General features: G+C 35.9%; 1 protein-coding gene across 3 annotated transcripts in view; it reads right to left on the reverse strand.

The window, feature by feature from the left end:
• The window catches only part of TXNDC11 (thioredoxin domain containing 11), a 35,120-nt gene that overhangs the window by 1,521 nt on the left and 20,600 nt on the right, over positions 1–12,999 (reverse strand). For all 3 annotated transcript variants that reach the window (XM_080386832.1, XM_080386833.1, XM_080386834.1), the window contains 4 exons: positions 11,113–11,896; positions 8,559–8,704; positions 7,214–7,323; positions 5,652–5,732 (listed from right to left, as the gene is read on the reverse strand). In XM_080386832.1, the coding sequence (XP_080242958.1) occupies positions 5,652–5,732; positions 7,214–7,323; positions 8,559–8,704; positions 11,113–11,896 (1,121 nt within the window). The remainder of the gene's footprint in view (positions 1–5,651; positions 5,733–7,213; positions 7,324–8,558; positions 8,705–11,112; positions 11,897–12,999) is intronic.

The following is a 12,999-nucleotide window of genomic DNA, read 5'->3' on the forward strand; positions in this document are numbered from 1 at the left end:
TACTCCATCCCTATTATGGGTTATGAGCTTGAAGTACACATAGCATCATTGTTGGGCAGGCAGGTGTGATCAGAGCATACTGATATTTAATATTCTCCTTCAGCTTATTAACTAATGTTGTGTTGCTAATTCTACATACATTGTTAGATGTTAAATCCAGATGTATAGAGCTATCGGGTAGGAATTTACTATTTGGAGCCTGTATGTTATCCTGGAATAAGTAGCTTAATGTGTTCCAACATCAGAAGGGTATTGTAAGGAACAGAGGAGAGTTTGCTTTTAAATGGCTAAGCAGTTGCTTTAGTCAGATGCAAGGCCCTTTTTGCTGTCAAAAACTCCAAATGTTTTTACTTGTTCCTCTGCTTTGTTCTTATGCCACCAAAGTGATCAAGGAAGCAAATCAAACAAGTTAAGTGTTTTTAATTCTGAAGCTCATTATACAGGTGTGAATGCTAAACCCAGCATATGAAAAGGTAGGCCCACTGCTTTCTCCAGCACCATAAACTTACTCTTAACCTGACAAGAGGCCAAGCTGCCTCAAGAACCGAATTTCTTCCTCAAGACTACTAACCACCAAAAGACACCTGCAACCTCCAGCTGTGTCACATGTTAAAATTATTGCCCTTTTTTGACCATGTGCATACTTCTATCACAAAACCCAGGAGGCTAAACTGTCCTCTGAGGATCAGGGAACCAACGCTTAACCTTCTCTTTCTGACCCAGTACCATCTTTGACTTCTCACTCAGCGTGTTTCAGTAAAACATGAGTTTGCTGCCTACTGCAGTAGAGCCACTTACTCCAGCATGTTTAACTGGGAAGCTTGCTAATAGTTTGTCACTGTATCATCTTCAGCCTTTGCCAGTCAGAAGCATATTCTCACTTTCATTAAGGAGCTATAAAAACTGAGAAGAAAAGCTTAGTTTATTTCCCCTTGGCTGCCAAATTCATAACCAGGTTTATATGCAGGTATGTAGCATGCATTCAGCCATTGGTTAATTACGCAAGTCAGGAAAAGGACACAGGACAAATCCAAACAAAAGTTATTCCAAAGAAAGCCAGATTCAAGTTTAATGCCTTAGTTGACTACTGCTGCTCCTGTACAACACATACTATGGGCAACTCCTATGTCCCCACAATATGTGACTATGTCTCTAAATTGCTTATACTGTGCATCTGGAACAGAGGAGTTATTCAGTGACCAATTACAGCTGCCTCAAAAAATGCTTTCTGTGAAATTAACTCATTAGCATATGAGATATAAACCTGTGCTAATTTCATTTACTGAGAACTACTTACTGTATTTCAGGTAGAAGATAGATGCCATATTTTATCAATAATTTAAGAACTCCAGCCAGATGAGACTCCTGTTCATCAAAAATAAGCTATTTCTGGAAGCATAAGCAACACAGTTTTTCCTCCCCTGCAGACTTCTGGTGATCTATCAAGTTACTTTTGTAATTACCATCAGCACTTTCTCAGCTGACAATCAGCTCACATACAATTTTAATGAATCATTACATCATTTAGGCAAAAAAAAAAAAAAAAAGTCTACACTAAGCCAAAACTGACTCATTATACATTGGCAATATTTTACTACATCATCATACATTCTTATTGATCGAAAACACAGTATGTATCAGAAAAGCTAAAAGGCTATTTAAAACAAAAATCAGGAAGTATTAACAGCATGCAGTGAAAAGAATCTGAGAACAGAGTTAATCTGCAAAAACTGTCCTATACGGCAAATGATAAGGAGCTGCACAGAAAGCCTTAATATGCAGCACCTTTATATCCAAAATTAATACAGGACTACTCTAGTAGTGCTACTGATACTACAAATACTATCAAAACCTAGTTTTCTTCATTACCTAGATGCAGCAAAATATAAAACAGACTGGAAAGAAAAAGCAGGAGAGAAAACAATGCCTAACAGTAAGGTACCTTTATGAAACCAGTTAGAACATTACAAAACCAATCTTAATATTAAGTCTGTCACTCCAGAGACAGTCTAGAGCTGCTTTATAAAACAGAATAAGGCAGGATAAGTACCTATGAAGAGAAATAGGGTACACCAGACTTTGTAGTAACACAGGGAAGATAGTAAATTGTTTCACTGCTCTAAAACCTGCTTGAGCTATGCTTTAAAATAAAATAAATAAAAAGTTTCATTAAGTTCTCTATGACACTCACTCTGTCTGGTTCTGCAAACTAGATCCTTCTTCAAAAGGGGGAGAGGAAGTACCTTAAGTTTCCAAAGAGCATGTTAAGGCTCATTAACTCTTACAGTAGTCTTAGAACCGTAGCCGCAACAATATCTGGAAATCAGTTTCTAACTTCTTCCAGCCCTAAAATTAATCACATTAGAATTCAAATGGTTGTTAACGTGGTTAGATCTATTCAATCTTCAGCTTATGCCACTTAACCTAATGGAGTAGAAGACAACAGAATACTACAACTACTTGTCTCAACTGTCAACAGCACCTCATGAAACACACGTGGCTCATCTCAAAATCAAGACTACTCATCTTTAAACCAGCAGTCTGCCACTCAAGCCAGCCAGAACTAATGGACTGTGCAAATGAGAAAGACTGAACACTGGAAAACGTGCAAAACCGAGACCCAGTGAGAACTGCTGAACTTGACAGGTAACTGGACCAGGGTATTGGCACTGAAGACTACAGATTTTGCTAAGCAGCATATGCAGGTAACACTGCCATTACGTAGACAGGTACACACCTTGGAACGCCTCTAGCTGAGTTCCTGCTCAATTAACCTAAGGAACAGTGAAGGACTGGAAGCAAGCTGGAGGAATGTGGCAGAGGGAGCCTGAGCTGAGGCTGATTAGCAAGGCTTACTGTACAATGTGGGGGAGATGATGAGTTGGAAGTTGGGGTGACTCAGAACTGATATAGATGAAACTATTTCTGTACTGAAATAAAACATCAATTTGGAGTTGCAAAACTTAAGACACAGGTTTAAAGATTTTTTTGTTAGTAACACTGCACAGCACTAATAGTCCGAGTTACCATTTGCTGATGATGGAGGTCTTGAGGGAGAAAGAAATCAACATTTTTATTTTACATTGCAGGTATTTATTATAGTGCTTGTTTTCATTTCCTTTCTATAAAAACTGCAATTGTGTAAGACTGAGTATTGATCTTCTAAAAAAAGGAAAACAAAACCCAAGGTCTAATGCATACAGCATACGTGTAAATGCCAAAAACATAGCTGAAACAATAAATGGAGCACTTTTGAAAGCTTGTGGCTCTATTGCACCTAGTATTTCTTTCTTTCTTGTTCCTCAGCCTGTGAGAGGCTGGATGCACTTTCACTGTGTGTAGTAGCACAAAGCAGAAATGACACATGAGTTTGACACCGGATTTCAGAATTTCTCCCTGCTGCAAAGGAAGAATAGGAAGAGTAGGATTCAGGACCCTTGTATGCCATATCAGGTCCCATCCCAGTCCTAGATGTATTCTCCTGCCCTTTTACATCCCTAACTTTAGGGCTCTTTTTTTCCTGACCCACCCTTTGTGCCTTTCTCTACACCACCCCTTTTGTCTTGCCTTTTTTTGTTAACCCGTTCATGAATCAATTCCCTTCCTCCACATCAGCCTAGAAATTATTCTCAATTCTAGTTGTCTCCTTGACACTACACTTCCCTGTCCTACAGTCTTTATATCTTGGCTCTTTCTTTGAGGTCTTAATTGCTATATATAGTTTCACTTCATCAGCATGTACACCTTGTTTTACTGCTGATCGCCTTTGGATATTTCCCTCTGCAGGTGTTAAACTGCTATTGGAGCTTCATTTGTTTTCTGTTTTAAAAAAGCAACACAAGGCTTCTAGAATGCCAACAAATCTGCTGCTACTTTTCTCCTGTGAAAAGTCCAGCACTTGTTACTGAGTCAGAATGAAACTCAAAATATTTTGGCAATACACACAAATTCCCATGATGTAATTCTACAGTATGTAAAAGTAATGCTGTGTTACTCTATTTTTTTAAAATAATTGCTAAAAAAAAATAGAAAAAATAATACATTTATGCCCAAATGAAATAGTGAAGTAATAAGTGTTGTTTTAAGAAAGAAAGAAATATTTCAAAACCCACAGTTTTAGTTTACACAGGAAGTTCTTACGGAGAATTACTTTCAGGCATAGCTTTCACCTCATATACTGCATATTTGAAATATGCATAGTTTAGAAAAAAGAATTTAAAGAAAAATCTTATGCTTAACAAACACTGCAGAAGGACATCTCAATAAAAGCCCTGAAGTATTTGCAGTAGTTTTTCTAGCCATATAACATGACAGTCTTCCAATAACTTTTATGGAATTTCCAAACAATTTTGAGAACATTTTCATTTTTAGCACATTTTCTTACTGTGTCATACTTCTGCTTCTTCAACTACCTTTTTTCACTCCATCCCGTATTCTCTTTCTACTTGATCATAACATTCATAATGGTTGTTGGGTTTTTTTGCTTCATATTCTCTTACAGCAACACAATCATGTCACCAAACAAGACTAATGATATCACAAAAGCAGCAAAAAGAAATCTATATTCTGATTTTATCAGGAATGAAAACATCTCTTATTTAATGTAAATTTTACACACTAAAATTTCTTTTATTATGAAACTTCTTTCAATACAAAAGGGAACTTAGCTGACAAATATAAAACAGGAAAATTTAACCCTTATTTTTCTTAAATCCAGACAAGATATGAACTATGTATATATATAAAATGGCATTTCTACACTATGTAAAAATTAAGGATTTTGCTTCTCCTTTAGAGGCCAGAAGTACTTCAAGTCCTCCTCTCTGCTGCTGTTAGACTAGTTCTTCACTGATAGAACACTTCCACGATTTATACAGATTGTCAAAGAATCTGATCTCCAAAATACAGGTACAACTAGACACACATATATTCCCCCAAAAGCCAAACATAAGAACAATGAAAAAACCGCAACCTGAAAGAACTTCAGTTTGAGTGATGAACACTCTGAAGTCCCTCTGATTGTTACATTCATTCTACTGCAGAGGAATGATGGAGAAATAAAAATTCACAGATTAGGACCCCTGTAGTATTTCCAAAGGATCCATAAGCCCTCATTTAGAAAGCATTTGCATAGCAAGCAAATCCTTGCATTTTACTGCAAGAATCCATTATAATATTCTTTGAGATGTCTCTTAGATTATCCAGTTAGAAGCGATTAGGTACAAGTTGCACTAGATCTACATTGCACCACCACCTACATCATTTGTCCCCCTTTTCCCCCTCCTGCAGTCACTCATTAATTTATTTGGACCATGCCAAAATAATAATTTTAAGTACAACCAAATAATAAAATTAACTGAAGAATAAGGTTAGTAATACTGTTGTTCATAAAGAGAGAATTACAAACAATTAAATAATGACCTTTGGAGAGAATATTCACGATCTGCATATTGTCAGCTATCCATGTCTGCTGGGTGTGTTTTTTTTTGTTGTTGTTGTTTTTCTAAAATTAGAATATGCATAAAGCACAAATGCATGTATGGAAATTAATTACTGTTTGTTTTTTTCCTCTACTAAGACATGTAACAAGATAATTACTGTAACTTAGTAAAATGAAAACTAAATCCCCACAGGGAAAATAATTACATTACCTCTGCTGAGGAAAAAATAAAATGGTTGGGAGACGGTCTGTCATAAATTCCCATGGAAGGTCATTCCGAGTGATATCAATTCTGTTAAGAAAAGACAAACTGATGAAGAGAACAGGCAGATGAACAATCTGTATTTTCTTGTAAAACGCCATTTTCATGTAAAACTAGTGACTGGGAAGAAGGAAATGCAAGCGTCTGTAAAAGTAAGTTTAAATGTGTTATGCCAAAAATATGTTGCGCATATGAGTCAGCAGAATTAATTACCAATATTGAAGATGATGAATCTCTGTTTAACAAGTATCTGTGCGGGGGGGTTTATTCTAGAAAAGTATGTACAGTATTACAACTGCTCTAACTCAGCAATTAAATTGCAGTGTCACTCATTACACACACATCTTCATTATGTACACACCTCCCTTCTCTGAAACAAACAGATCTGCCTAACAGTTTCAACACAAGACTGAAGATTTTTCTATTCATTAATCTGTCCCTCAAAGCACAACTCTGAGTATTTTCCCCTCACATAGTTTTGGGAGTAAGTTACTTTGCTTCTTCCAAGGACAAGAACATTCTTAAAGGCACAATTTTTTCTAAAACTCTACATAGAAAAGAACACAAGATTTTGTAAATGAAATACTTGTTCAATTGCTTGTTATGCTTTTTGCTGCATTTTTAGGTTTTTTTGATTACAAATATAATTTCATTATAGAAAAAAACCACAGATCATCACATCAGTAATAATGCAATAAAAATAATGCAACAAATGAGAGAACTTCAAAGTCTGGAAACAGAATGGATGTAGATTTGAGAGTAGCATTGCATCTGTGGGAATAAAGCACCAACTACAAGCAGGTGGTAACTTCAAATTTTTACTTCAGGTTTTTTTCCTATACATCTCATGCTGCCTCCTGGAGCAAGTTCAGTCAGAATGAAACAAGGACACAGTCAGAACAGATGTTTTAAGTACTGATGTATTATTAAATACATGAACAAGAATGTTTGGGTTGCACTAAAACATTAAAAACGCTGGAAATGACAATTTTGGTTTTGTTTTACCTTGATCTCCAATTTTTCTTGCTCTCATTCATCCTTTCCTCTTCCCCCATCCTACAGGGGACGGGAGGGGGGGGGAAGTGAGCGAGCAGCTGTGTGGTGCTTTGCTGCCCATCAGTCAGCCAACATACATATTGTTGCAGGTTATCTCAAACAATTTCTCCAATACAGTACTACAGGATACTATTATTTGCTACAAATTACCAGACAGAGGGGTAAAAATTATTTTCTACTGCTGTTTTATTGACTCAGTTCCTGAAATTAGGAAGCTTCAAGGTTAATTGCACTATTTAAAAATTCATTTTAATTAAACTGAACAACTAATACAGTGAGATTGAAAACCACTGAATTTATAGAAAACTGAATAATGCATTAAAAAAGAAATGAAGTAGCTGACATTTGCATCTAATATTGCAATATTGTACAGAGAAAAGTAGTAATTATTTTCTAGGCTGATGACCTCAGTGAACTTATATTTTCTAGAGAGATGCAATTAGAATCTTTTTTACCTTGCCACAGTGAAATTATCTGGAGGCAAAAGCCGAGCAAGTTGAATAAAGATATGATTAAGAGAAGCACAGAATCCACACCACTGTGCATAATAGAGCAGCAAGACATTCTGAAAATGAAATGGAGAAGAGTTTGATTATCTGTTGTAGTTAATCTGCAGTAAGGGAGGACTAGTCTTCACAACATCACCAACTTGGACCCCTTAAATTGTGAAAGGAAGCTATATCCTAATGTTAATAAACCTTATTATGCGTTACTTACTGATGCCCTCTGTCTACTGAATTAACACACAAAAACTCTGGGCATTCTCTTTCCATAAAGACAAAAGGAAGAGGATTATTTAGATTATTTAGGAATCATCCCTAAAATGGTGAAAATACACCAAACTTCACTACGCTTCCCAAAATTCTTTTGTAATCTTAAATCCCTATGCATCTAACAATGACCGTGTACTTAACATGGGAGGGGAAGATGGTGTCTAGACTTCTGCTTTTTGTGTCTAACTAGCAAAGCAGGCATTAGGGCTGCTGAAAACCAGTTATTGGAGATGCATACCTTCACTGAAAAGATCTGGAAAACAATGGATATTAATACTTACTATCACATATTTAAGGAATCAAAGTAATTAACTACTCTTTTGGACGACATCTTAGAAAAAGCAATTTCATAGCATACAGTTGGAAAACTTTTACCTGTCAGAGTTTTGGTTTTCCTTCTGTGTGCTTTCAAATAATGCCTTAGGTTTAAAAGCTTCTAATTTTTTTCCCCGTTATGTCTACTCTGTAATAATTCTAAACTTTTTTAAAGTGTTTAAAAAAATGAAAATATTATAGAGAAAAAAAAAGCTGTGGCATATTTATTCCCTTTGAGGTATGAAACACAGAAATCAGAATGTTCTTCAGTGTCACCTCAAACCCTACGTATTGAGCATGCGCTCCTGGCTACAGTGGCAGAAAGGAAAATGAAAAAAAACCAACCACCAAGTCACAGGCACTTTTCTTTTAAAAAAATTAAAATCTGTATTTCAATCACACAGGAAAAAAATCCCACACCTTCTCCTCCCACAAAAACCCAAAAACCAAACACCCCAAAACCAAACAAACCTTGAACAGCTGCACTGACTTTTTGATTATTTTAACACTAGAAGAGCTTTTGCAGATTTACTTAAGATCACACTCTTCCCAATTCCTTTTAAAAAACACTTTTGAATTGTTACAAAGTAACATGTTTTATGTTACAAATAAGCAAAGCACATCAATGTCAAAAAAGCATGAGAGGCACACACCCCACCCCCCCAGGAGTCTGAGCCATGATTTACAAGAAACTTTTTCAGTAATGGTGTACCTTTCCACTCGAAAACACTGTATCGTGAAAGGTATTAGTAGTCACTTCAGTGATTACACGCTGTTCAGGAAAATGGACTGAAGAGTCATCAACAAGATGCCTTTTCAAAGGACTGTAGAGAATACTGAAATTTTTTATGAAGTTCTCTGAAACAAGATTGATACATAACAAAAGTTATTTCAGTTTCACAAATATATGATTTTGGCAGGTTTTACTTTGAAATTCAGAAGAACTTACAGAGAAAATACAAATTCAAACTTGCTTTCATTAATTTTTGACAGTTTGGTATCAACTCTTGAGTAACCACCACTGATGCAAAAACACAATGAGATTTCACTTTTTTGTCTTGCTCATTACAGTTGTCTTTTCACTTGCCACACTAATCTCCTTTCTACCCTTATTCAATGTACTATAATAATAATTCTCTACACTCCTAATCTAAGTATACACCTAGTAAGTAATAAAAGTATCCTCTCATCTCATTTTTCACTTTCTACATGGCATTGAAGTATTTGGCCCTTATCTTGAAGGCTCCACTTCTATTTGCATTTATTCTTTCATTTGTAATTATTTTCCCTGTAATTATCCTTTTGCTTTAGATCTTTAAAGACTGTGCTACTCCCATGCCAATATGACCAGCCAGCTTTTACTTACCAGTGACCACCTTCATTCAACTTCCTCCTTAGTTTTAAGGTATTTAACAAGCAGCTGGCCAGTGGTAAACATTGAAAACAAGCTCCAAAGCCCTCAACTACTTTCAGCTACACTGCTCTGAGCCTGGGCCATATTCTCTAAAATACTGTCAGGTACTGACTGTGTCCTCCTTTTCAATTTAGATAGAGAAATACTATTCTATGCATTATAAAATAAGAGTGTTCAACAACCAAGACATAGCATCAAACACATTAATTATTTGATCAAACAGAAACATCTTGTGCTGGTATTTCCAGTCCAAAAACTAGGCCCAAGTAAAACTGGCACTTTAGAACATACATATGAAATACCATATCATCGTTTATCTCTGAAATGCAAGCAGCCATACATTTCATTTTATATTTACTATTTAGCATTTCAATAAATTCTCACACCAGATCAAATTTTTCTTTCTAGATCTGCAGATTTGGAATATCTATGTATGATTGAGTAATAACTGAAAGGAGGGGGCTAATTAAAAGACATACTTCTGAATTTTAGAAGCCATCTGTAAAAACTGAAACCTGTTAGAGGTATTAAACACAAATCTATTTCACTATTTTAAAATGTCAAAAGTTAAAAGGCTTAAGGAAGCAAAATAATTTTTTTTAAAAACCCACACACCCAAACATAAATCACAACAACTCCTTACAAAATACGTAGAAGCAAAAAATTTTCCCAAAGTTCAAATGACTTGGTATAGAAATACACTGTTACTCAGCAGAGAAACCTTCATGATGCTCAGGAAATCCTGTGACCCAAAAAAAGTTTGACAGGAAGTACTGGTAGCAGAAAGGGGAAGGAAATGTGTATCTCGTCACTCTGATCTTAATTTTTCCTGAGCATCCTTTTATAGTCACTGGGGTTTTTGTTTTTCCAGAGTGTTCTTCGGGGGTGGGGGGGGCTGGCATGCAGGCAGGATACAGGACTGGAGAGGATCCTTAACAAGAACACGACTATTTGTACTATGTTGTGCATGCTTTTGTGCTTATAGATTTATGGCAAAATATAAATGTAATTAATGCTATAAGAACTATATTGATACACCTTCTTGAACAATTTATTTTAATAGTGTGTTTACCTGAATTTACTTCCATGTTTACTTACACTGCTAGACATCAAAAACCCCTGCATTTTCTGCAGGTAGACTCTGACTTCATCATAATAGGTAAATGCATGTGGTTGGGCATGTTGTATCTTACTCGGTAACTTGCAAATAAACCAGACCTCTGATTGCTGGGTGGTTGGGGTTTTTTTGTTTGGTTTTGTGGTTTTTTTCCTCCTCCAATTCAGTCAAGAGATAGAGTATGGACAGATTTAGCCGAATTCACTTCAGAGGTCTGCCTTGAAAACACACACCCTTTTCAAAATAAGCTGAAAACAATTTATAAGTTGGTTTCAGAGGACAAGAAAAAGGGCTAGTCTTGGCTAAGTGAGTAGTATCTCACAAAATTCTGGGGTATTTTAGTACACAGAACAGCTGAGCAAACACCAACATCACCTTTAATACACTAATGTCTTCTGTAATATCAAATGTATTAGATGCATAGTGATTTTTTTTTCCACAAGCAAGGTAGTGTAGATTTTACAAATTCTTTCAATACATCAGACAGTCAAGAATCATATGTTTTGAGGTTCACTTCTTTTGAAGCAAATTATTTTTGGTATATAAAACTTAGTACTTACATCATCTAGAACACAATTCTACTATTTGGTTAAATACTAAATAAATTAGAATAAATTACAATTCGCAATGTTGACTATGGTCTCACTTTTCATAATGGCATTAAGTTTTCTATTCATAATCTTACTTGAAAACTTAATTTTCTTATTTCAAGCATTTGTACAATGGATACCATACCTAGGGTAGATCCAACAAGTGACTGATTTTGATCCAGGACATAGTGCACTTCTTCTTTTAGGTCAACAATGGCGGCAAATTCCTTAAGATGAGTAGATCTCGATGCTCCTAGTCTCTCTGCATATATCCAAAAAAGATTCGAATCCAGCAGATAGAGATTCAAGGTTTTGTTGGTCCTGCAGCTCAGACCAGTGATGTTAGTGCCACTAATATGAAGGTCAGGAATAAAACAATTCCTATCCTCAATGTGAGGAATAGAATGTTGGGTGTTATCTTTCTTCCCATGGGAAGAAAACGCTACTTTGGGGGTCTGAAAGATGGTCTTCTCAGAACTAATGAAACTTAAAAAATGCCTGTTTACCGTCCTGCAACATGCAGTGTAATAGCTAAAGGGACTGTAGAAACTTAAGAAATTGCTGCATTCTATGGTATTTGATATAACTTGAAAAAAGGTATGTTCCTGGAGGTAGAAAGAGTCCAAAGCTGCTTCTATCTCTAAAAAATTACAGTGTGGCACATGGACTTTATTTGGTTTGACACCAAGTGTCTGGTTAATGCAAAGCTCACAAACATTGTGAGTTCTAGATATTGAATGCCACTGTGGAAGCACCACTGTGTTACAGCATGGGTACTTGGTTATTGAAAATGTTTCTGATAATTCCAAATGTGCATCTGGTACAGAGGAATCAAAAGCTGGTGCATCAGTGTCTTCTAAGTGTTGAGGGTCTGGCTTAGCTGCCTGGCTTTTATTACAGTTGTGGTATTCCAAGGCCACTTTGGTAATCTAGAGAGGGAAGAAAAAAAATACAAAAGGCAAGATTAACTGTGTACAGTTCACTCAAATGCGGGTATCTGTTGCAGGTTTAACTATATATGCAATTAGAGATGGAGTATCAGAAACACGAAGTCGGCTACTCTCCTTTTTTCTTAGAAAAAATTACAGGAGGCTCTGACTTGACAACATTAGATTCTCAGATATTGCAGCATGTAAGAATTAAATGTACAGAAGAACAAAAGAACAGTTTAAAATTTTTTTAGTCCACTACACTGACCTCAAGGTCCTCTTTGCATCATATTTATCACAGTGCAATAAAGCTACATTTTAATGTTAAATCCCATTACATGAAGCGTTAATTAGTACAGGTTCCTGAATTCCCCTTATTTTTCAATATGAGGAGAAAATAAACAAAAGCATTCCCATATGAAAAGAGAATGGAGATTATTCCTGGTATAGGTTGGTGCACAAGTTTTGTAACCATCACCAACAGTGTTGGAGAAATGTTAGTATTCTCCCAGCCATAGGCATATAGTTGTAATCCTGCAGGTGTACTTTACATATAGTAACACGTAACTCACTGGAGAAGAAAGAAAAAATGGAAAAAAAAAAAGAAAAAAGCCAGCCTCTCAGTGCAAGCATACCTGTGCTGCATCACCATTTTGTTTTTCATAACCAAGGGGAAACAAGCACTGAAAAAGGCACGTGTATGGACCATAGAAGGAATTCCCTTTCTAGGGGATAAATAACAGAACATACAAGAAAGGAAAATGAAAGTAAGTTTCCCTTCATCCTCATCTATCACATTAAACATAATCAAAACATACAACATAACCACACTGCCTGCCTACACAAAAACACTTTGATAAGAATCATTATAATTATCAAATGGATGTTGAAGCACCACATCTAGAAGGGCTGCTGTGCCACAGGACCATCAATATTAAGATGTGGTCTATAGCAAGTTTGTTACAATCTAAGAATTTGTTTTCAATTTCACCCTGAAAACAGTCAGTTAAATACTTAGAAGAAACTTGACCCCTCAATACTACAATGTAGCCTGAAGATTCTGACTACCTACAAAAAGAAACATGAGAAGAAATCATGAACAG

This window comes from Falco punctatus, assembly GCF_963210335.1.
Source record: "Falco punctatus genome assembly, chromosome: 4".
Lineage (NCBI taxonomy): Eukaryota > Metazoa > Chordata > Aves > Falconiformes > Falconidae > Falco > Falco punctatus.